The 23,961-nt window shown below is 47.3% G+C and overlaps 1 protein-coding gene across 1 annotated transcript in view; it reads right to left on the reverse strand.

Annotated features, from left to right (window-relative positions):
- Window positions 1–11,810: 11,810 nt before the first annotated feature.
- MEGF6 (multiple EGF like domains 6) overlaps window positions 11,811–23,961 on the reverse strand; it is a 246,097-nt gene continuing 233,946 nt past the window's right edge. Inside the window, exons 28-38 of the mRNA XM_077837239.1 lie at window positions 22,187–22,315; window positions 21,245–21,373; window positions 20,457–20,588; window positions 18,631–18,759; window positions 16,781–16,909; window positions 16,486–16,614; window positions 16,134–16,262; window positions 14,418–14,546; window positions 13,512–13,640; window positions 12,753–12,884; window positions 11,811–12,210 (exon numbers count right to left, since the gene is read on the reverse strand). Of these exons, the coding sequence (XP_077693365.1) occupies window positions 12,146–12,210; window positions 12,753–12,884; window positions 13,512–13,640; window positions 14,418–14,546; window positions 16,134–16,262; window positions 16,486–16,614; window positions 16,781–16,909; window positions 18,631–18,759; window positions 20,457–20,588; window positions 21,245–21,373; window positions 22,187–22,315 (1,361 nt within the window). The 3' untranslated portion in view covers window positions 11,811–12,145. The remainder of the gene's footprint in view (window positions 12,211–12,752; window positions 12,885–13,511; window positions 13,641–14,417; window positions 14,547–16,133; window positions 16,263–16,485; window positions 16,615–16,780; window positions 16,910–18,630; window positions 18,760–20,456; window positions 20,589–21,244; window positions 21,374–22,186; window positions 22,316–23,961) is intronic.

Here is a 23,961-nt window from a genome sequence, read left to right on the forward strand (position 1 = left end):
ATCTTCGGAGCAAACTCCATTTCCCTTCCTTTTAAGAAAACGCTCTCTAGAGGAACTAACTTGACTCAGACCTGAGCGCTTTGTGCAGAGAGAGGGACTGTGTAACCTCTGTGCATGTACTCAGGATGTGTCATCTTCTCTCTGAAGACTTCAGCAACCCTAGGAGCTACTTCACATCGTCTGATCTGCCCTGGCTCCTCATACGCAGCTTTTAATATCAGCTGGAATTTGCTGCATGGAATTTAAAGCCATGGCTTCTTGCTTTGAAATCCAACCCAGAGACGTCTCTGAAATATTCAAATGTGGAGCTGGGGCTTTAGTTAGATATTTCAGTTTGTGTCTCCAATTCACCTTTATTCTCTCTCTGCCATCGCCTATGGCTATTAGTCCTGGGGCAAGCACTTGTTAGGGACCGTAGTGGAACATACAGCAGGGTTCTTTGCAGCCACTGTATTGTGGGGAACACGTCCAGGTGTGGTTTGATAAATGTGTATCTATAAAATGGATATTTTTCCTTCTTAGTGATTTGAATAGTCTGTCCTCATTTTCAGTAGATGGTTAGCAGCTGTGTCTGGCTCTGCATTGGCTGGAGTGTTGGGGAGGCTCTGTCGATGAAGTGACCTGAGCTTCATCCAAACCAGGGCAGGCTGCTTATGTGATTCTGCGCCCATGCAGAGGGTGAATCTTTCACAGCTGGGGGCTTGGGGACGAAGGGGGGTGGGCAGCGAGTGCTCTCCAGCGTTCTTAACACTAACTAAGCGTAGGAGAAACTACCCAGTGCTCTGTGTGCACCCTGCACGAGAGGTTTGGGATTTGTCCTGCAGGGTGTTTCTAAGTTCGAAAAGGCCAGCTGAGTCTTCGTGGGGAGTGGTCGCTGAGACAGCATTGAGTCTCCAGGCTTCACGGTCCCGGCGCCTCGGAGGAGGCTATGCCAGTGCCTGGAACGAACCCTCTGCGGAGCAACCCCTGCGACGCTTCCCCACGTAAGCGACCCGTTCTCAGGTGGATTTTCAGCCGGCACGTGTCTTGGGCTGGATGTTACGGGGGGAGGATGCATTTTCTGAGAGTCCAGGAGGCTTCAGGGCCATTTCAGTCAGGCTACAGCGAGGAGTCCTCTCATGGGTTAGAACGAAGAGTGCCTGGAAGCCAGCTCTGTGACCCTATGACTGCAGGTCAGGCTTGGAGAGAGAGGGACGGATTAATTTTATCCGTTGCAATCTTTCTCCCTCCCTTTCAACCCGACCCCATCAACTCCCTGAGTAAACGTTAAGGAGAAGGTGACGGGGTAAGGAAAGAGCTAACGAGTGAGGAAAAAGCTGGAACTAGCCAGCGGCCTGGGTACAAGGCAAACCGCTGTAATGGGAATTCCCTCTGGTCGGTGCTGCTGCTCCAGAAAATCTGTCATAACCTGTAGCTGCTCCGCTTCCCTTCAGAGGTTCCCATTTGGCTGTGTGGCCACCAGCGTTTCTCACACCGAGCAGGTTGTGAGCCAAGCCCACCAAAGCGCTCTCGAGAGCTGGGAACCCGAGGCAGCCTTTCAAACCCACCTGCGGCCTCTGTCTGACCGGGAGTGGGCTCATTACTGAGTCTGGCTCACTTGAATCCATTCCTCCCTCTGTCCCCCACCCAGCCCCCAAGGGGTTTCATGGAAATATCATCTAAGCCAGCCCTGTGGCTGATCCAGACTGCCTGGAGGATGTGAATAGTTTGGAGTCGCTGGAGGGTTGTGCCATGTAATCTTTGTATTTTAGCACCTTGTTTTGATAAGGCTGAGTACACAGTATTTACGGCGCTGGTTACTATGTTCTGTCTGGGAGCCTGGATTCCAGGAAAACCCAGGGCAGGTTTAGAGAGGTGCGAAGGATGCCTGAATTCCCCTTTGAGTGCTGCTCTGTGCCTCCCTCCGAGTGCTCCCAGCAGACGGCTTTAACGTGTGAGAAAGCAGCAGAGATTCGCTGTGCTCAGAACTGCTGGCCATACAGTATTTCTCCACGAAGCACAGCGAGGCTATTGGCAGAACAGAGTCCATGAGGGCGGTGGGAACTGAAGCCGATACAATGAGGAAACCTTGACCGTTGTGAGGGGGGGCTGGCACCTGGGGGGACATTGCAGGGTTAAAAGGCTTTCACCTCCACAGCCCCAGAACTGGAGTTCTTGAGGCACGGAGTCTTATAGTCACCTAAAGCACCTGGAATCTCTATTGTCACCAATGATTAGGATGTATCATTTATACTCTTGGCACTACACTATCTCCAAGGTTCCTCTCCTCTTTGTCCGTCCCCTCCCCCATATCGCCTCACAACTTGTTTCTAAATTTTAGTTTTACTTGTTAAAAGCAGTGTCCGGGCTGCGGCATAAAAACCGTCTCCAACCATCGCCAAGGTGAAACAACTTGCAAGTAGTGACCTCTGGGCACTGGTGAAGGTTTGGTTGCCTTTTTTAATGAAGTTTCTCTCTTAGCAGCAGGGCCCGTAAGTGTCTTTAAATTCTGTGAATGTAAGAAGGTCTCTGCCATGATGTGAGGGACGTATTTACAGACCAGCATCTCTATTACGTATTGATGAGTGAGGATTTCTCAGGACAGTCAGACTTTCCAGACTCCTCTCCCCCCTGCCCCCCCACCAGAATAAGGAATGAGCAACTTAATTTTTTGATACTCAAACCATGGCAGTCTGATTACCCTTTGGTGTGATCTCTGGGAGCTTTGGGGGGCTGTTTTCCGGTGAGGTTCAAAGCTGGGAATGGTAATGTGGTTGCAGCCAAACTGCTCCCTCTTTGCAGTCTGAGACAAATGAAATATCGTGCTTTTGTTTTCTAATATGGCTTCTTTTTACAAACGCAGTGAAGGCGGGGAAGGGCTGGGATGTAGGACTGAGCCAATCACCGTTCTTTATAGGTCTGGATGAGGGGCATGGGTTGATCCAGGAAGAAACTTGTATGTGACCTCCCGCCCCAGGAACGGCTTTGGGAGTTGGAATTCTTAGGAACGAAAGCCTTTGTAGCCAGTTCGTGTAACAGATCGTCCCTAGCTGTGCAGAGAGCAGTGAGCATCCCACTGGGCATGGTTCATACTCTACAGTTCCGCTGGGCGGTCACCCTGCTCTGCCATTTCAAGCACTTGTGTTGAGTGAAGCTTTTTACGTGAAGGAATCCTGGAATCCCACCACCCCCCAAATCATCCCCCGTGCATCACTTTTACTTACGGAAAGAATTAAAACTTTGGCTCCCCCTCTCTTCCTTCCAGTTCTCTGTACTTCCCAAATGTTGTTTTTTTCTTCGTTTTAGTAGGAAAATATGTTTGAAATTACTCTGGCCTCCATGCTGTGGGGGGCAGCCCAAGGCCTGCTGCCGACAGTGCTGTGTTTCACGCCCTGCATGGCTTTGTGAGCCCGTTCTGATACTCCACACCACTCTAAGACTGCTGCCACGTGTGTGTATCGGTGGGGGTGAGATTGTCTGTCTGCTTTGTCCATGAAATGTGGAATGCGGCTGAAGGCTCCAATGTGGAATTCCAGCACCTTGTGCCTGTAATTGTTACTTACCCAGATGACCTGAACACTGCTGTATATCATATGTAGCAAGTATTTAAGCCAATAAACTTCCTGATCTGTTCTGAGCGGTGAGGGGGTTTGCTGGTTTTATGTCATTGGAGCTACTCAGCAGGAAGTCTGGCTAATAACTTACTTTAGGGTATCTGGAGGGGTTGTGTAGAACATCATGTCGTCAAAGGAATACGTAGCCATTCAGGCAAGCTAGACTGGCAGCCTGCATGCATCCTTCAGAAATGTCAAGGGGGCGAAAACTCCAGGAGTGGGTAGTTATTCTCCGAGAGAGCGAAATAAATGTGTATTAAATAGAAATGGGAGTTTCAAAACCTGTGCAAAGTGGTTACTAGTCCCCCCCGTTTGGGGTTTTTCCATGCAGCGAATGAGGTTTTTGCTTTTCAGTTGGGGCAGTCATTGCATTGTTTTGGAGGAGGCCTGCTTTGATGCAGGCAGGAGCGGCTGCCTTCCCATGGCAAATCTGTAAGGTAAGAATTGCTTGGCATTTGTGGGGCTAAACCGGCTGTGTCTTGGGGTCAGGGTCACTTCAGCTCTTTGTTCAAGTGCAGGCGGCTAGTGACTGGCATTTATGGTGGCTGTACGGAGAGTGGGCTGCCAGGTGTCCACATCCCAAATGCCATGCTCAGCGCCGGTGCCTCCCCTCCATGTCAGCCGGGAGACGGAAGTAAGTTTGGCCTTGCAGCACTCGGTTCCTCCATGTCCAAGGTGAGCTGTGTTAGGAGGGACACTGGCACCGCTGCTGCCTTGCGGGTCCTTTGCTTGCCAGTTCGGTCACTCCTGCTGCTTTCAGGAGCACACAGGCATCCTCAGAGCGTGGGGGAAATACAAGGGGAAATACTGTGGCTGAGCTTGCCAGGTTTCATTCTTTATCCCTCACCTTACTTTACCCTTCAGCACATGTTGTGGCCCCGTCAGCGCCTGTTAATGGGCTTCAGTGCCTTGGTTTATCACTCTTCTCTGCTACAGGCAGGCTCTGTCGCGTTGCCTGGCTGGAGGGTGAGTGTTTTAAACCCGTTCCCAGAACGAACGCTGCTAGTGAGTTTTGTTTTGGTTTGTTTTAATGCAAAGTCAGATCCCAAAGTGAAAAGGCCTCATTGCTCTGCTCAGGCAGGACCAAAATTGCTCCATCCCACAACTGCAGTATTGAGTCAGATTTTTGTTTGCAGTGCTAAGGGTGGGTGATGTGGGTCAGAGTCATAAGTCTCTGGAACAGACCAACTCAGGAATACACCTGACCTGTTCTCTGTTTTTCTTGCAGGGACAAATTAGAGATGGTACAATGAGAACGTTGGGGAGAATGTGCTTGTGGTTAAAATGCAGGAGTGGGATCTAGGAGATCTGGATTTTATTTGCGGCGCTGCTGCAGATTCCCACATGACCTGGGGTAAGTCTCCTAAGTTTTCTGAGCCTCTGTTTGCAAAGTGGGGGTGATCCCTACCTCATGGGGAGTTGTGAATTGCTTTGAGACCCTGAAATAAAGAGCGCTGTGGAACTGTCCTTCATGCCAAACTGTCCTTCCATTAATATTCGGGCTGTCAATGAATTGCAGCTAATGCATGTGGTTAACGCAAAACAAATTAACTGATTTTTTTTAAAATATTTGCACCATAAAAAAGACAGAGTATTTTTCAATTCTCCTCATACAAGTCCACTCAGTCCTCCTCCTTGTTCAGCCAATCACTAAGACAAACGCGTTTGTTTACAGTTACGGGAGATAATGCTGCCCGCTTCTTATTTACAATTCTCCTGAAAGTGAGAACAGGCATTTGTCTGGCACTGGTGTAGCCAGCATTGCAAGGCAGTTACGTGCCAGGTATGCCCCTTCATGCTTCGATTTGTAGCCTCTAAAGTTTTATGTTTTGTTTTTTTTGAGTGCAGATATGTTTAAAAAAAAAATCTATCGTGAAAGTGAAATTTACAAATATAGAGATTGCACTACAGTACTTGTATGAGGGGAATTGAAAAATACTGTTTCTTTATCATGTTTACAGTGCAAATATTTGTAAAAAAAACCAATCATACACAGTGAACACTGTACGCTTTGTAGTCTGTGTTGTAATGGAAATCAATATATTTGAAAATGTAGAAAAACATCCAAAAATATTTATAATAAATTTAAATTGATATTCTGTTGTTTAACTGTATGATTAAAACTGCAATTAATCGCGACTATTTTTTTAATCTTGTGATTAATTGTGATTATTTTAATTGTTGGACAGCCTGAATTAATCTGGTCAGTAGGTGGCAGCCTAAGCTTCGGAAACATCAGCCCTTAGTGCGATGTGCATGCTGGATTGCGATTGCAGATGGGAGTTTGAATAAGGCTCAGCTCATTGTGCTGCTTGCTGCTTATTGTCTGTATTACTGGGCCGTGGAGCAGGACCCCATGGGCCCAGGTGCTGTCCAAAAGGTGGTTTTATATTTAGCAACAGCCGAGCCCTTGAATCAGGAATCTCAGCCATAGGAGTGACCAACCAAGTGTCTGAATTAAGCTTAGTTAGTGATTCTCATGAACGAGGCACGCACCTTGGGCATGGGGGATGGGCAGCGTGGATCCCCATAGCTGGAGCCACAAAGGGGAAGGCTGCTATTTTAATGCATTGTGTGCTGCACGTGATTGGTGCTGCTGCTGGCTTGGACTCGTTTGGGCCTCTCAAACGATCTGAATTCTGCCTCCTTCTTTTTGACGTCCCATCCCAACTGGGTCTGTGACTGCGCTTCGGTGGCGAGGGTTCTGTAGCACCATAGAAAGGTGGGGCTGGACGGGACCTTGCGAGGGCCTTGAGGCCAGCCCCCTGCAGCAAGGCAGGACCAAGCAAACCTGGACCCTCCTTGGCAGGTGTTTGTCCAACCTGTTCTTAAAAACCACCAGTGCTGCTGGGGAGTCCACAGACCCCCTTGGAAGCCTGGTCCAGAGCTTCACTCCCCTTTTCCCAATATCTAACCTCGGGCTCCCTTGCCGGGTTCAGCCTGTTCCTACTTGTCTTGCCTTCAGCAGCCATGGTGAGCAATTGATCACCGTCCTCTTTATAGCCACCCTTAACGTATTCGAAGACTGTTATCAGCACCTCCTCCTGCCCCACTTTGTGTTTTCTTTTCTCAAGACTAACTCTGTCCAGTTTAACCTTTCCTCAGAGGTCCGGTTTTCAGAGATCACTTTTGTTGCTCTCCTCTGGACTCTCTCCAATTTGTCCCCGTCTTTCCTAATGTGTGGGGCCCAGAATTGGACACAGTGCTACAGCTGAAGCCTCACTAGTGCTGTGTGTAAAGCGGGACAGTTACCTCCGTGTTTTACATGTGAGACTCCTGTTGGTGCACTCCCAGATACTCGCTTTTGTCACACTGCATCGTTGACCCACTATAACCCAGCTTCTTGGGATCAGTACTGCTACCTTCCCCCAGCATTCCCCATGGGGGAGTTTGCATTTTATTTCCTCCCCCCCCCTTTTTAATTACCATGCACTTGTCTTTATTGAATTTCATTTTGTCGATTTCAGACCAATTCTCCAATTTCTCAAGGTCATTTTGAATTCTAACCCTGTCCTCCAAAGTTCTAGTAACCCCTTCCAGCTTTGGTGCTGCTTGCAAATTTTAGAAGCATATTTTCCACTCCAAGTCATTACCGAAAATATCGACTAGTGTGGGATGCCCCTAGCTTGACAGCAAACCTTGGGTAACTACTCTTTGAGTACAGTCTTTCAACCTCCTGGGCACGAGAGACGCGTCTGTTCTGTGGTTCTAGCTGGAAGGCGGCATTGCCTTAGCTAAGCAATGAGAGGGGGGTAAGAGAAGCAGCGGAGACGGATGTGTCCTAGAACACCCCCTGACTCTGTCCTGTGTTGAACTCCTGTGTATGTTCTAAAGTTTTAGATGCATCACACAACCTCAGTTTCCCTAGCTCTAGAATCAGGGTAATAGTGACCCGTCTTCGTCAAGTGCTGGGAGCAGCTGAAACGTTCAATGTGTGCAAGTTGTTTGTCAGTTGTTATAAAGGGTCAGATCATTTGTTAAAACTAAATCACAGTAACTCTGTGTGCTAGAATTGGAACTGTGCACTCACTGAATGTTTTGGCTTCTGGCAGGTAATGAATACAAGATGTTAAAATAAGAGTATTTTGTAGATTTCACGTGAAATTCAAAACTCAGCATGCCCGGACTGTTGTTCTGGCTCATGATGTATGATGATAGCTGTTTTGTTTGGTTCCTGAGACTAAGTGTTATCTGCCCTCCAGGTCCACACCACAGTGATCCTAACTCAGCACACTGTGCTGAATGGAAGTCAGGAAACAAATGTTTTGCTTCTTGCTAGTTTTGACATTGGACAACAGATTTATCTTTCTCAGGGCAGTGAAAGGCTCCAGCTTAGTCTCCCAAGAGAATGGAAAGCTGCAAATCTGATTAAGAAACGGGATATTAAGTTCCTCATTTCCAGTCTAATACATTTGTCCATTAGTTGTGGCTTGACTCAGAGGATTGACTTTGGTTTTTAACAGTAAAATGCCTCTGGGAGTGGATTAGCTCAGTCTGGGATGAAGTACTGCAGCCAATGAAGAGTGTCCTTGTTTTATCACTGATACAATTTTCTCTGAGTTGCAAAAAGTTAGTGTGGGCCTGATTCTGCTTTCCCAGAGCTTTGCTTGGAAACAACATTCAGGTGCAAGTCAACCCTCTGCTGCTTAGGCCAGGGCTCTAAACTTTTATTTACATTGTGTCAGTTAGCAACTGGCCCCAAACGCTCCCGGAATTGCTGCCTGCTTTTTAAGTATTTCAGAACCCCTTTTGAAGTAGTGTAACATAAGAACAGCCACAGTTAGACCAATGGTCCATCTTGTCCGGTTTCCAGTCTTCCCAGAGGGGCCGATGCCAGTTGCTTCCCAGAGAGTGATCCAGTCAGCCCATCCCAGCTTCTAGCAGTCAGAGGTTTCAGGACACCTAGAGCAGGGGCTTGTGTATGTGACGAAGTAGCCACTGATAGACCCACCCTTGATATGCTTTGCTATGCAGTATGTAGTTTAATATTAAATATCTAATATACCATGAAACATTTTTACCATCTACATGACAATCATTGGCTACCCAGTGATCTTTATGCACCTGCACTGTTACCAGTAATAATATAATAAAGCAGGTCCTACTTACTAGGTCACTGATTGTTCTTTAAACACATCTAGCTTGTTTTCAGTGTCTGCATTGCCTTTTGTGCACCAGACACCGTGACAAATTTCCAGCACAGCAATTAAACATGCAGATCACCAATTACTTTCAAATATCTGCCCAATATTCAGAATTCAGACCCTGGTCCCAAACTACCTGTTCAAAGACTTAGCCGCCTCTTTCACAAAAACAAAAGGCAGAATAATTCCACCAGGTTAAATGGTCATTCTCAACCCTTTGTATTCAAGCCTGTAGCAGCCTCTCTCTCCCTCAGACAGGCCCACTGTCATCTGAGCACCACACTAGTTTTGTCACAATGGATCATTGGCAGAAGGGATCTTATCAATTTTCTCTGCAAGAGCCTGGCCCCAGCAGCCTTACGTTGACTTGTGCCTGGCCTCAAGGATGCGCACATGCAAAGGGTTAGGGTAAGCTCACAAGCTTCTCTCACCAACAGAGGTTGGTCCAAAGAAAGATAGATATTATCTCACCTACTGTGTCTCTAAGATCTGGCATTAACAGCGCTGCAATCAATAGTCTTTTCATGTGAGGACTAGGACATTTGTCCTATCAGCAGTGTATTTTAAGGTGAAATATCACCACTTTGTGAAGTCAGTCAGTGGCCACGATATTTTCACATTCATGGTGGATTCCTTAGAAAAACTAAGATGCCCCTGGCCTCCTTATTGGTTTTGGGCAGTTCTAAAGACTTACATATATTTGGGCATAAACTTTTCTGGGTAAAAAACCCACTTCTTCAGATGCATGGAGTGAAACTGCCCACACTTCCACTACGTGTGTAGGCACTGCCTGCATCCAACTAGATTTGGGTTTTTGACTTACCCTGTAGGTGGTGTTTAAACGATCAGGGCCCGAGTCTGGCACCAAGAGCTTTGCCATTGACTTCAATAGGCACCTGGGGGCAAAACATGGAACTGCCCCTGTGCTGCTGCCCCTAGTTAGGGTAGACACACTGATGTCCACCAGGGGAGGTTCGCAGGGTAAACGGAGCCCTAGCCGTGATGATATTGCTGTAGTCAGCACAGCTGGTGTAAACTCTTCCGATAACTAATGAAACTACCATTCAAGTTGCATCAGTCCCTTGTGCTCAACTCTAGGCTATGGAATGCACAAACTCCTGCAGTTCTGTCAATTAATCACAGCTGTTCAATCAAAGACTCCATTAACTTTTCCTGCAGAAGTCCTGTCCTAGCACAGCTTGTGAAGAACATTTGGGGCCAGGGTTTCAAAAGCACAAAACATCAATGGGAGCAGAGTTAAGCTAGTTGTTGGAAAATGCCAGTTCCTCAAAACTTTTTTTTTTCCTGAACGGAAAACTTCACTGAAACTGATCTGTTCCTGCAAGGCCTTTTTCAAAATGACACGAGTTTTTGGTTCAGAAAAGCAAGTTAAAAAAGAGAAGGACAAAAATCTAAACAATTTTTGAAATGATCAAAATGAAGCATTTTGTTATTAATTTCAACTTTTTTGGCCTGATTTGGGATTGGAAAATGATTTCCCACCCATCTCTAATGCTTAGTACTGTTGAAAGTCCTGCCCTTATTATCAAAACCACCATTTATGGAAACATTTCACTACCTTTTGGGAGCTGTCGCAAGCCCACAACACACTTGGGTCATTTGGTGTCTGGCCCAGCTGCTCACATGATTCCTACAACACTGGCAATTAGGGTTTGTCAGACTATCACGTTCTATATTAAGACAACGTTTGTTTATATTGCCTCTAAAACTAGAGAGATGTGATTCCTAGTTACATGAAAGTGCTCAGTGCTGTTTAGTAGTAGCTTGTAAACCTGTCAAATAATTAAAACAAAACAGAAAAAGTGATTAATAAATGTAAACTATCTGTGATTGGTAAATACAAACATCAGAGCTATACTTAAGCCTGCTGCCTATGTGATGTGCTTTCTTAGTACTGACCTATTTTAAACCCCTTTTGCCAGTAATGCACAACCAGATTTGTTAGTCAGACGAAGGGTTCTTAGCTCAGTTGTATAAGTGTGTCTCCGTCACAATGTAGTGGCAGACAAGGAAGGTGGAACCCTCATCCTCGAGGTTCTTGTTGTAGTTGGACAGTGTCATTTTTGAAGTTAATTTTCCTGCACTTAGTGTTTCTGCTAAGATTCCCAGGAAGAAAGTGAAGTTGGGACTGTGTGCTGACATCACCAAGAACAAACTGAACTGCAGATGGGTAGATGTGGTATGAATTGCACTACAGAGCACAATGTTTCGTATTGCTTTTTCCTATGCATTCAACTAGGGACACAGCTTGGGCCTAAGTGTATTTTGGAGATATTGAGCAGTGAAATCATATTCCCTTTAGCTTTTATTATAATTCAAACCAGATACCACTTTATGTTGTTTTTGACATAATACTGTGTTCTAGCACTCATCAGTTCAAAAGGAGTACAGAATAGAACATATATAAATAAATAACTTTTCACCAAATGAGCAGCTAAGTTAATATTTCTTTTAAAGCAACAAAGTTTCTTGTACCCAGCTGTGGAGAGGGAGGGTGTACTCTATTAAGTTGGTGCAGTGGAACAGAGTGCAAAACACCTTAAACTTGCCTTTAAACATCTCAAGGATAAACAAGTTAGTAGCTCAGCTCCTTGGAAAGACGAGGTTACAAACACTGAGTCTGATCTACGATGCTACTCCAGCCCATTATTTTATATACAGACTACTACCAACCAGACGGTGTTTCCTGTGCTGCTGGAAGAAGCAGTCACATGTAAGTCAAGTCTCATTAGTTTATCAAAGTTTGCACAATCCCCGGAGTCCTTGTCACCCACGAGTATCAAATGCTCCTCTATGGAACCAGGACTTACAGTACATTTTGGAACTTAAATGTGAGTGCTCTTATGACCAACTTATTGAATGTTTATTTTATTACAGCACCGTGGCCAGTGGTAAACTACAAGGAAAGACTGCTCACAAGTTCAAAAATCAAGTGATGCAGCACCTCCACACCCTGGGGCCCGGGGTCTTTGGCTACCAAGCATGAAAACACATTTGTACATCTTCCCATAAATATCTTTACATAAATATGTATTTTGATTAAAATTCCACACAGACAATAAAAAAAAATTAGAGGATGAGCCGCAGAAGTCCACTAATTGCCCATTGGAGAAAAAACTGCTGCATCTCTCTGATAGAGTAAAAATAAAACGCTTCCCAAAGTTTGTTGAGCATGAAATTCCAACAGCATTTCTCCCAGGTGTGTGACTTTTTACACACTTGTTCACAGGCTCCTTGCAGAGATGAGCTGAGTTGTGTGCAATAGCCTCAAACCTCTTCGGCTGAATTCCTGTGTGGTTAGTGTTAGCTAAGACAGGTTCAGCAGAAAGACCAGGGGCTTGTTTACAGGCGGACTCTTGTTTACCTCGAACATGGTGGCTGCATGACCTAATGTTTCACAGGCTGGAAAACTTCCCTGGGAGAGAACAGGTAGGATATTCTAGCTGCCACAGCTACAAGAGAAGAGAGAACAATGTGAGATCTTATAGAAGGCTCAGGTGTGTAGGGCAGAATGCCCTCTCCACCGCTGCCCTCTCTTGGACTGATTCATACCTACTCAAATGCTATTGGTTTTCTCCATGCTAGGCAGGGTAGAGACACCCAACCTAGCTTTAATGTAGCTACTTGCCTGAGGAAGGCATGCCCCAGCTAGCACCACACGGCTGCCATGTCGCTGCTGTTGGTACCCACCCTAGTGTAGGGTATGGCTGCAGTCACACCCTCCGTGTCTGAAAGCTCAACCACTCTACCTGCCTAAGGAAAACCCCTTGGGTGAGAGCTTGTCAGGTCCAGGCCATAGGGCTCCTTTAGCTGAGGATTGTGTCTACACTCGGCTGTATTAGTCCTGCAAAACCCAGAGGGCATAACAGTACTGGGGGGGTGCCCTCATATTAAAAGCACTAAACCACAACCATTTGCATCTTGCCCCAATCAGTTACTGGTGTTGGGTGACCGTGGGAACGATGGAAATACCAGAACTGCTGCCTGAGGTTACCTTCTTGACATGTAGGGCCTATGTACCCATTAACGCATGTGCACTGGCCATTCTGAGCATTGCAGAAAGAATTGACAGGGCCACAGTCACAGGTCAGGGCGCAATCTGGGCCAAATTTATCCGTGCGGCAGTCTGGAGAGGAAAAGGCAGAGAGACTGTTTGGAGGAGCTGGAATTATTTCAGCAGGTTAGCTTGCAGAACTAAGCACAGGGCTGGTGAAAGGTAAGGGAGCAGTTTGCCCCACGAGAGAGATGGGACGCTGTACCTTACCCTGGATTTGTTAGACCACCCCAAGGGTCCAGAGGGGAGTTCAAGTTCCATTCAGTTGTTGGCTTCTTGACTCCAGCTAACTATTGGGGCAGAGGAGTGTGCGGTCAGGGGGCCACCCATCCACTAAGCGTGAGATGGACCATGGCATTCAGTCACTGCTGGGAGACCTAGAGGTGAATAGTCTCGCATCCCATAGGAACACCTGGAGCCATCCAGTCCTCCATGTCAGTCATTCCATATAACATTAGTACTTGTGTTTTATGAATGTGACCTACAGAGCCAACGGGCACAATTCTCCTCTCGCATTAGTGTACAGCTGGTGCCAGAAGAACCAGGTCCCATGCCATCTGGCTAGGCCACAAAAATGCCCCTCCCTTTAGTAGTCCCAGCCCCAGACAGGAAGTGATGATAGCTCATCCATCCTTAGATCACCCTCCCTCTTACACGCTTGGACACCTGTTATGTTTGTTGCGAATAATCCACACTCACCCAGCTCACACTTGGCACCAGTTTTTCCAGGCGGACACAGGCAGCGCCCAGATACTGGATCACATGGTGCGTTTCCTTCACAGTCACACAACTGCTGGCAACCCTCTCCATACTGCCCCTCCTCGCAGCCTGTGAGCACAAGAGAAAGGGGGACGGGCAGCAAAAGGATCTTCAGCCTTTCGACCAGTGCTTTTCCCCACACAGCCAGTCTTCCCATTTCTGAGCCAATCCAGTGGGACTCACCCCCCAAGACAAGAGACAATCTTCTTTACGTGGAAATTATCTCAAGGTACCGGGAAACCCTGCATGCTTCTTCCCTCTGAGGGCAGGGCCAGGACTGCACCCCATTAGTAGGAGGCCTGTGTGACAGAAGCTGATTCGGCAATTGGCCCTGTGGGCTCAGTTTAGTAATTACCCACACAGAGTGTTGTGCAAAACAGCAAATTTTGGAGGAGGGAGAAACAATTGCTTGATTATTGATGTATTTTTGTGCCTCTGCTTGCCTAAATTTGAGTCATTCCAACTGGCTCAAGATAGCAGAAAACTGGTGTCTAAGAAATCACGGGGAAGAAATGTTGTCGGGGATCAGAGCAGAACTCCAGGGTTCCATTGCTGTCTCCACCTTCCCTGGTGTCAGAACACCACAATGGGTCTGGCACTACTTAACGAACTCACTCAGTGGGTTTGATGTTTGAATACTACCTCATACTTACTGAGCCAGAGCCCTTTTAAGATTATCTTAACACATATCCTGTTTGCCAGCAGTACCTTCCCCCCAATGCTGAGTGCCGCTGGTGCCAGCTGGAAGTAGATTTACACACTAGTATAAGAGATCAGCACTGGGCCCCGTGTATGCAGTGACAACACTTCACCTTTTGATGGGAAATATGCTGAAGTCATCTATACCTTTCTGACAGCGGTCTTTGTGGAAGCCAGCAGGACACAGACACTGACCGGTCACTGGGTCACAAGTTGCTCCATTTTGACAATCACACAACTCCTGACAATGAAGTCCATGGAAACCTGGAGGGCAGGCTGCGAAGGAAGCCAGTTGGAAAGTTCATTAGTAAGCACAGAGCACTTCAGTGGGGCCTTATTCGCTGGGGGTCCCAGCAGCTCACCCTCCTGCTAACTCATGGGAGGAAGCATGAGCCCTTTACACTGGGAAGTTTTGAGATGCAGAGGGACAATCCTGCTCTGTGTTATGAAGGGGCAGGGAGGGATTAACCAGAGGTCTTTCTGACACTTATCCTTCTAGAGAGCAGGCTACTGCTCTCCGTCTGCCTTTTAGCTCCATGCTGTACGCTAGATCCACAAATAATCATCATTTATTACAGTAGTGCCTGGGAGCCCCATTCATGGAGCAGGCCCCCATTGTACCAGGCGCTGTACAAACACAGAACAAAGGGCTTGAAAACTATCCAGTCAGCTCCTGAAATTCAGGAAGATTGTTGAGTGTAAAGTTTTACTCTTTCCATGAATCTCAATAGCAAAAAAATGTAAGCTCAAAAAACTCTTCACCCATCTTCCATTTTAGTGAACAACAGGGGACGATTTAAGGTGAAAAATGCAAAATGTCATGTGAGAGATGAGGTGGTATCTTTTATTGAACCAACTTCTGTTGATGAGAGAGACAAGCTATTGAGCCACACAGAGGTTAGGGAATGGTACTCTGGGCTAAATGCAAGAGGGAACAGATTGTTTAGCATAAGTAGTAAGCACATGTTCTAAGGGACCATTCAAGGTAGCGTGGCCCATTAACACCTCTGCAGTTATAGGACAAAACAGGTGTGTTGGTGGGTTACAGACTGTTGTAATAAGCCATAAATTCAGTGTGTCTGTTCAGTCCACGAGTGTGTGAAACTAGCCAATCTTTCCCTTTGATGCAGGTGTGTCGTAGCACTGCCTTTCCCACAAAACTGCTAAGGAATCTGAGGTCCTAAAAACAGATCTATTTGTCTGACGTGAGCACACTAAAGAAACACAGACATTCCAGTAGGGACCATGTTGCTGCTTTTTTGTACTCTGGATTGTTTTTAAGCAGTTGCTAATGTGGGTCAGCTTATGTGTGCACAATCCCAGCTCACACAAAGGACAGGGCATTCAAACCAACAGCTTCTTTAACTTGACTGATAAGCTGCCTAGTGGTGTACAGGGCTGCCAGACAAACACTGCAAATCAATTTCAACTGGGCTGTGCAATGTTATGACCAACACTAGGCTGACAAAGGCCACATGTCAGGGCTCAAGTGGATCACCAAGCTGCTTTGTCCACATGCCTCCTTTTTACCCCTCCCCAGGACAGCGCAGTAGTGAGCTGGCCCTGTGCATTACCAAGAATTCTTCCAGTGTGCTGATGCCTGTGGTTTTGGCCTCTGCCAGAGGCAGGATACTAGACTTGATGGACCTCCTGGAGGGGGTAAGGGGGGGGGGGGGGGAGAGAGAGAGTGAGTGAGTGGGGGGGGGGCGGCCACTGGGCCTCTCACTTGCTCTGATGTTGAAACTGCCCCTACGTGCGTCAGCTCGGCCCTTCTGCCTTATGTCTCCTGGTGCTCACATTAAACATCTTTACAACACAGCCTCGGAGGGCAGAAGGAGCAGCAGTTCTGCTGCCTGAACTTACTTTGCTCACATAAGTGCCCATAGTGCCCTCTGCGGCAGTGGCAGGCTCCCGTCACTTGGTCACACATCCCATTATTCCGGCACGCACAGTTCAGCTGGCAGTTGGCGCCATACTTCCCCGGTGGGCATTCTGCGGGGAACACATCCAGAGAGTAATTGGCACACGGCTCATAGGCAAGTACGTCCTGTGCTGCAGTGACCTGTGGCCAGGCCATGCCTCACAGGGCGCCCTGCGAGGGAGGGCGCAGCTACGCCTGTGGCTACGGCAAAGAGGGCATCAATTCTAAACACAAACTCTGTTAGTTTAACGATTGTCAGCCTGGTGCCAGGCCGGAGCACTCCGGGGGGTTTACCCAGTTCGCAGAATTTCCCGGTCCGCCCAAGCCCACACAAACAGGAGCCGTCGGCCGCATGGCAGATTCCTCCATTCTGACAGGAGCAGGTCTGCGTACAGCCTGCCCCATACTGGTTTTTCTGGCAGACTGAAAAAGACAAAGGAGGAGAGAGTGGGAACCCAAATCCGGGTGTGATCAGACACTACAGCAATGGGGGTGGGGGTACCTTGCCTGTACCCAACCCTACAGCCCTCTCCAACCACGGTGGTGAAATACCCAGTCTTGGTTAAATGGCACCATGGTTAATGTTTACCGTGTTCACAGCTGGGACCAGTTCTTCCTGCTGGACAAATGCAGATGCCTGTCACATGGTGACAGGTGGCTCCTTCTCCACAGGAACACAGGTGCGTGCAGTCCTTGCCATAGCGACCAACAGGGCAGCCTAAGAGAGGATTCACTTCCATGAGAGATGGTGACATTCGCATGCTTAGAAGCAGGCTGTGGGGCACAGGGCACTTGCTGGAGGATTCGCTGCACCTTGAAGTCTTTAAATCACGATTTGAGAACTTCAATAGCTCATAGGTGAGAGGTTTATTGCAGGAGTGGGTGGGTGAGATTCTGTGGCCTGCACTGTGTAGGAGGTCAGACTAGATGATCATAATGGTCCCTTCTGACCTTGAAGTCTATGAGTCTGAAAAGGAAGGGCTTCGGTTTGGCTTAGAGGGGAATGTGTCTGGTGGTTAGAGCTCTGAGACAAGGAGTCAGGACTCTTGGGTTCTTTTCAAGGCTCTGCCACTAACTGCGTGATCTTAGGTCTGATTTGGTAGAGAAAAAACAAGAGTCATCCAGATCACTTCTGGTGGAGGAGGAAAGCATTTTAATGGAGGCTCCAGAGCCAATCAATGGGATGGTGCAAGGGTGAACTGCCAGATTAATGCAGCACTTCCAGACCTGGGAGCAATTATGGTGCAGAAAAAACCCCAGCAAGAAAGCGATTCTATTTCAATAAAAGCAAGAAATTAAATCAGTTACTTGGGAGCTGTAATAGTGGACAGGCTCTTTCCTCTCCTGTGTGATTCAGAGGAAGAAAAAGTAGTGCACACAGCCAATGGTGTAGTGTTGTACCTGGGAGAAAGACTTCCTTCCTGACACTGCAGCTGAGCGATTCATGCCCTGAATCGGAGGACTGGAAAGGACCTTGAGAGGTCAGTCCTGCCATGAGTGCAGGGACTGGACTAGATAAGTATTATCTAGACCATCTCTGACAGGTGTTTGTCCAACCGGCTCTTAAAAATCTCCCATGATGGAGATTCCACAACCTCCCTAGGCAATTTATTCCAGTGCTTAACCACCCTGACAGTTAGGAAGCATGAAATTATCTCTCTGGCTGCACACCATGATCATCTTAAACTTCTACCTGGTGCTGTAGCTCCCTCTGATAAAATCCATTTTGGCAACAGCTTGAATTTTTGCAGCAATTCACTTTCCCTTTGTTTAGCTGATGTATCATTAGAACCATAACAATGCTGGGAGAAAAAACACCCATCCCCCAATGAGTAATAAGAAAATTCCCTTCCACGAAGGTCTTTTTGGCAGGGTCACCATTGCTCCTGCAGGGGTTTTGACAGAGAACATTTTGCTGGAACCCAAGAGGAAAAAGCTTCATGAATCTGTTCTTAGAAGATGAACCAAAGCTGTCAGGATTGTCCCACGCTCAGGATATTATTAGTATTGTGTAGAGGGGGTTTATTATTCTGTTTTGTGGCACATTTACTATGTGACTCCCTTCCGCTTTAATGTCTAAAACCTTTCAAGTGTAAGAAACACCCCAAACTTATGGATTTTTGCTTTTATTGTAGTTCTGGACAGTGAATCATCTAAAACAGGAGTCACTGGGAGTCAGAGGAAGAAAGAATGGTCCATGCATTTCAGGAGTAATTGAGAATTCACTCCCCGCACTTCCTCTGCTAACAGACGTCTCTAAACGAGGCAGTGAAAGATACTCAGTGTAATGTTTTGCAAAGCTTGACTTGGAAAACAAATGTGCTGCTTCAAATCTGCCTGCAATGTTCTTAGACTGTGGCCTGCATCACAACTGCTGCCCTCTCTTGAAGGGCAGCATCTCATTCATGTGCATGGCGGCAAAGGAAGCTGCACACTCACCGATACTGCAGTCAGCTCCGACGTACCCAGGGGGACACTGACATGTCCCTGTGGTGGTCTCACAGTGTCCTTGATTCTTGCACTTACACTGCTGCTCACAATTGGGGCCATACCGACCAGCTGAACATCCTGGGGGGAAATTTAAAAAAACCCCAACGCTTAGAAAAATGACAAAGCCCAGACACTGATCATGTGGCATATGCACGGACATTCACAATGCAAGTGTCTCCTCCCCAATCTTTATATTTAAACACTAGGTCGCGGATGACAAGGTAAGATGATTCGAAATAGTGTGTAGCATGATGGCAATCTAAGGGGTCCGCCGATTTACTCATCAACATAAACGTTTGTAGAGACATTGTTAACCATGGTTTACTTGCTCATAAAACAACAATTGACACTGATGAGTAAATGGTGTTGGTATGAATATATGCCAGACAGTGACACCACCCAATTCACTTCACTCAGTGAGAGGAGGTGGGAGAAGGTCATTTCCTGTCTATTTTGAGTGAGACGCTGCTGATTTCCTGACTAATCTGAACAAAGATCTCATGGTGAGCCAGAGAAACCGGTCCAGCTGACATGACATGCACACCAGCAGGATGAAGATTCAGGAAGCCAGGTCTGTTCTTGCCTAATGGACTGCATGATGGAGTGGACTGTTTTGATTAGATACAACCCACATATTGTGACAGAAATAATCAAAGCGCAAGGCTATCCTTCATCCTCCCAGCACCTGCTGACACAAAGCACAGCATAAAACACAGGGAAGTGCTCACAGCTCCAAGGTACTGGCTTCTCAAAAGCAGGCCGAATTCCACATTTTATCTTGCATTAGCCAAATCTTATAGAACTATAAAAAATAATCAGCTAAGTCACTGGTTTTCAAGGAGGCTCCTAATGGAAAAGCTATTAGTGCAGTGAAAATACATTTTTAAAAAACACTGCATAGAAAACTTTGAGCAAAAATGAAATTGGGGGAAGATTATTTTAAGAGGGCTGCAATAAGGTGCCCATCAATCCCCGCCCTTCCTCCAGTTGCGCAGTCAAAAGGATGAGGGTGAAAGCATCTCTAAATAGCCCTCCTTGCTCTTGGCAGAGGGAAACTGATCCAAGGAGTTTTACACTTAGAGAAAAACAACAGTACAAAATTCTCTGTTGATCACACTATGTAGCCAGCTTGCCCATGGGTTAGATGGGAAATGGCAGAATGTGGCACTTGTGTATATTAAATTGTTTTTCGTGGCACAAACTCACTAATTAGTAAGAGGAAGTGTGTGTATGGGGGTGAGAGAGTGCATGTGTGGGTGTGGGTTGATGGATGGATGGATGAGTATGCAGGGACAGACGGAGGAACAAAGGGAACAGAAAATGCCTGTGTGGGCAGAATCATTTTCCCCATTACCGGCAAGGTTCACAAAGACATAACCTGGGAAATGTTTTTTAAAATCTCAAGCTGCATGAGTGAGGGGAAAGGAAAGCACAGTGGGAACCTGGGATGACAGCCAATCCGAATGCAGGAGGTGCCATATTGGAGCTGTCCCAAGGCTCCTGGAGTTCAGTTCCTGGCCATAACTAGTATCCAGTCCTGCAGAGGAAGGTGGAGTCCCCTCTTCTCTGATCAGGGAATTGTGAATGCTACCAGAAACTTCCTTCCTGACCCCACAAGATGATCAGCTTATGCCCTGATACATGACCATGGACTCTCCTTGGAACACTCAGCATGAAGAACACAGTCCCTGATTGGCTACCATGCAACAGAGAGGCTGTAGGTGAAGTCACATGAACCCTGACAATGCTGAAGACAAAGGTTAGAGCAAACTCACTTAGCTGGCAATTTCTTCCATGGTAACCAGGCGCACAGATACACTCCCCAGTGACAGGATGACAGTCTTGGTTCACTTCTGGGCACTGGCAAGCCTGAGCGCAGTTCAGCCCAAAGGTGCCTGCCAGACAGGCTGTAGGAAGAGAGAAGATGAAGATACCACAGCATTATTGTGGGGGCTCATGGTCTCCCCCCAAACCCTACTCCCTAATGTATTGTCATTTTTAGAACTTCACTATAGAGCAGGACTTATTGGTATCAAAACCCAGAGCCATGATTTAGAATGGCCTTTAGTGCGCATGGTCTTCATCCGCCACTCAAAGCAAGGGGAAATGGGAACCAGTCTCGCTGGCGTATCCTGTTGTGAGGAGCATGGGGGTAGCCGCTAGGATGCACAAAGGAGTGGGATTGAAGAGGACTGGAAGTATTTTCAGATACTAGATGCCCTCTGCAATCATGCATCTACACATGCACAGAGAGATCTGAAATACACACACTTACAGACTGAATAATGTGCTCACATGCCTCTGTCTCTCCCAGACTTGCTCATATCCACAGGAGCTCTGTCTTACTCTGATTTATTGCTAATCCTTTGGATGGAATATACTGCTCTGGTTTCCTACTTGGCTCCTTTTGCTCTGTTATGATTATGTGGGCATGCACTGCCTGCCAAAGTGTGAGCTGCTATTTGGCAACGCATTGATTTTTTTTTTTAGTAGTAATGGATTGAGCCGTCTAGTTCCCTGGACTCTGCTAGTAACCGTAGAAGGGCTGTTCCCTCCTCCGTACATTGTTCACATCCATGGCCCATAAATCCTGGAGGGCAGCCACACTGGCCAGTGACATGGTTGCAAGGCGTTCCTGGGGAACAGTCGCAGCGGCTGGCACACTCCTTCCCAAAAGAACCAGGCAGGCAGGCTGCAGGAAGGAAACAAGGTGGGGAAAAGAAATCAAGACAAAAGGTTTGCGAATTCTTCCTAGTGCCCAGCACTAGCAGGAATTTTATAGCCCCAAAATAAAGTGTAATTAAAGGTTTAATGCAATATTGTTGTAGCCTTCCTGGAAACGTGAAAGAAATGCCCCACTGAACACTGATGCGAGCTGAAGACACGTCATGTCCCAACTGGGCACCTTCTGTCCAAGGAGTTGCTAAGAAGCCGATGTCTCCGTAAGTGAGCAAATCTCAAAGTCTGGCTGCTTCCCCCAATCATCCCAAGGCCCCCTTTCCTTGGCACACTTCTCTGTCTAGTGCATTGAGAGATGCCAGACTGACAAGCCAAGAAAACAGTCCTCTTAACTGAATAGGTACAGTGGGGCACCAGCCACACAAACTTCCCCAAAGCTGCCTTGGCCTGGAGGGACTGTGAGAGAGGTGAGTGGGAGTTCAGTTTCTGTGACGCACTTAGTCCTGGGCCTCTGCTGAGATGTCTTGGTGCCTAGCAGTGCCAATAATGCTGTGGCTATCTGTCTACTGGGGAGCGAGCTGGGCTCGAACTCTGACATCAGCCAGCCGGCAGCATTTGTTACAGCAACTGAGGTACAAGCCTCTTTCTATAGCCCACTGCCCATCCCCTGAGCCATCTAGTCCTACTTCGTCTGTTACTCTAGAGAAATCAGGCTCATTCCCAAAACGTCCAGGGCTCCGTGACTTCACCTGAGGCTGAAATGTAACGAGAACAGCCTGGATACCTGAGCAGCAGAGACGATGCAGAGGCGACGTGATTCTCTCACCTTTCTCACAGCGCTGGCCCCTCCAGCCTGTGGGGCAGTCACAGGTGCCAGTGATGTGGTGGCATGAGACTCCAGCCCCACAGGCACACTGCTCTGCACAGTCCTCTCCGAACGTACCCTCCGGGCAAGCTGCAGAGATTCCAACGTACAGAGAGGTGGGGGTTAAAGGGGTGCTACAGAATGAATACGGGCATGGTCTGGTTTCATTACACAGGGCAATTCAAACTATGCTCTCCAGGCACAAAGAACTGCAAACGTTTATTTTATGTCCCTCTCGTGTTCTCATGTCAGGGGGTGAAGTTTTATGTTTCACTTCATGTTTGACAAGTCAGATGGGGTCTGTCAGTCTGCAGAGCTGGGTCTAACGAGACTAGGAACAGGATCAAATAGATCAGACTAGTTTCCTTTCTTTGGTGGTGGCGATAGGTACCAGCCTGACAGCTCTGGAGAATGGAGCCCTTCGTTCATCCCCAGAGGAGGTACAGCATGGGCAGCAGCTGGGCAAGCTTCCCAACACTGCTTGGCTGGAGCACTTCAGCCCTGACCTGAAAGGATCCCTGTACCACGGCTGCTGAGGAGTGAGAGGAGAATTTAATCTCTGTAGCCCAGTCAGTCCTTGGCCTCTCGGCTGAGCCCACCAACAAGGGATCCAACTGTGCTGCTGCTTTACTTGTCAAAGGGGAAACTTGTTGACTGGGAATAAACTCATGTGACCCTGGCCACTGTACAGTCCCCAGACGATAACGTGTTCATCACCACTGCTCTGGGCAAGAGTGAACCAGTGAGCACCAGGGGAAAGGCTCCATCTCCCAAAATCGCCAGTCCGCTGGGCAATCCATTGACTCAGCATCTCCTTGCCACTCTCCGTAACAATCTTTGCTTGTTTCTAAGAGAGGGATTTTCTGATTCTTCTGTTCATAAAGCGAGGTCATAAGGTCAGTTGGGCCAAATTCAGCCTTGGCCTAAACAGTTCCAACTCCCATGAGTAGCACACACCTACGTCAGGGCTGACCTTGGCACATGCGGTTGGATTTGTGACATCACCATTACCTTTGAGACAACAGACCATGAGGTCAGAAACTTTGGCAGAATCCGGGACAGGGAGAAAGTGCGTGCTGAGGCGGGGAGAATAGCTGAGCCAGGCAGGAAGAGGGGAAGAAAGAAAGTTGTGAGCCGACAAACTGCTCTTTGCACAAACATTCTCTTCTTCCTAATCTGGTGTGAAAGTCTCTCTCTCTCTCTCTAACAGCACCAAATGTTTTTGGAAGCATTATTCCTGGCACCATTTAGTGGGAGCTGGGGGGCCAGGATAGTATCACCATCAGGGCCATTTTCCTCCTGTCATCTATGAGGAAGTGAGAGGCTGGTTCTTAAGGCAGATGAAAACCAGATAAGAGAGTCATTGTCTGAATTATAGAGAAGTTAGTTGCATAAACGCACAAGCTACACACCTAACTGACAGCTAGTCAACTTGACTGAGTGCACAAATTCAGTAACTGCATGTGCAAATGACAAAATAGGTGCATTTGCCCACGCACTCACCCAATTTGCACATGCAATTGGGGTAACTGCAAGCATAGATTAGGGACATGGTTGTGCATATATTGTATGTGCACGTTTGCACACCTAACTTTTCTAACCAATTTATTTGAGCATAAGCTTTCGTGAGCTACAGCTCACTTCATCGGATGCATACTGTGGAAAGTGCATCCGATGAAGTGAGCTGTAGCTCATGAAAGCTTATGCTCAAATAAATTGGTTAGTCTCTAAGGTGC

The sequence above is a fragment of the Eretmochelys imbricata genome, chromosome 18 (genome assembly GCF_965152235.1).
Source record: "Eretmochelys imbricata isolate rEreImb1 chromosome 18, rEreImb1.hap1, whole genome shotgun sequence".
Classification (NCBI taxonomy): Eukaryota; Metazoa; Chordata; order Testudines; family Cheloniidae; genus Eretmochelys; species Eretmochelys imbricata.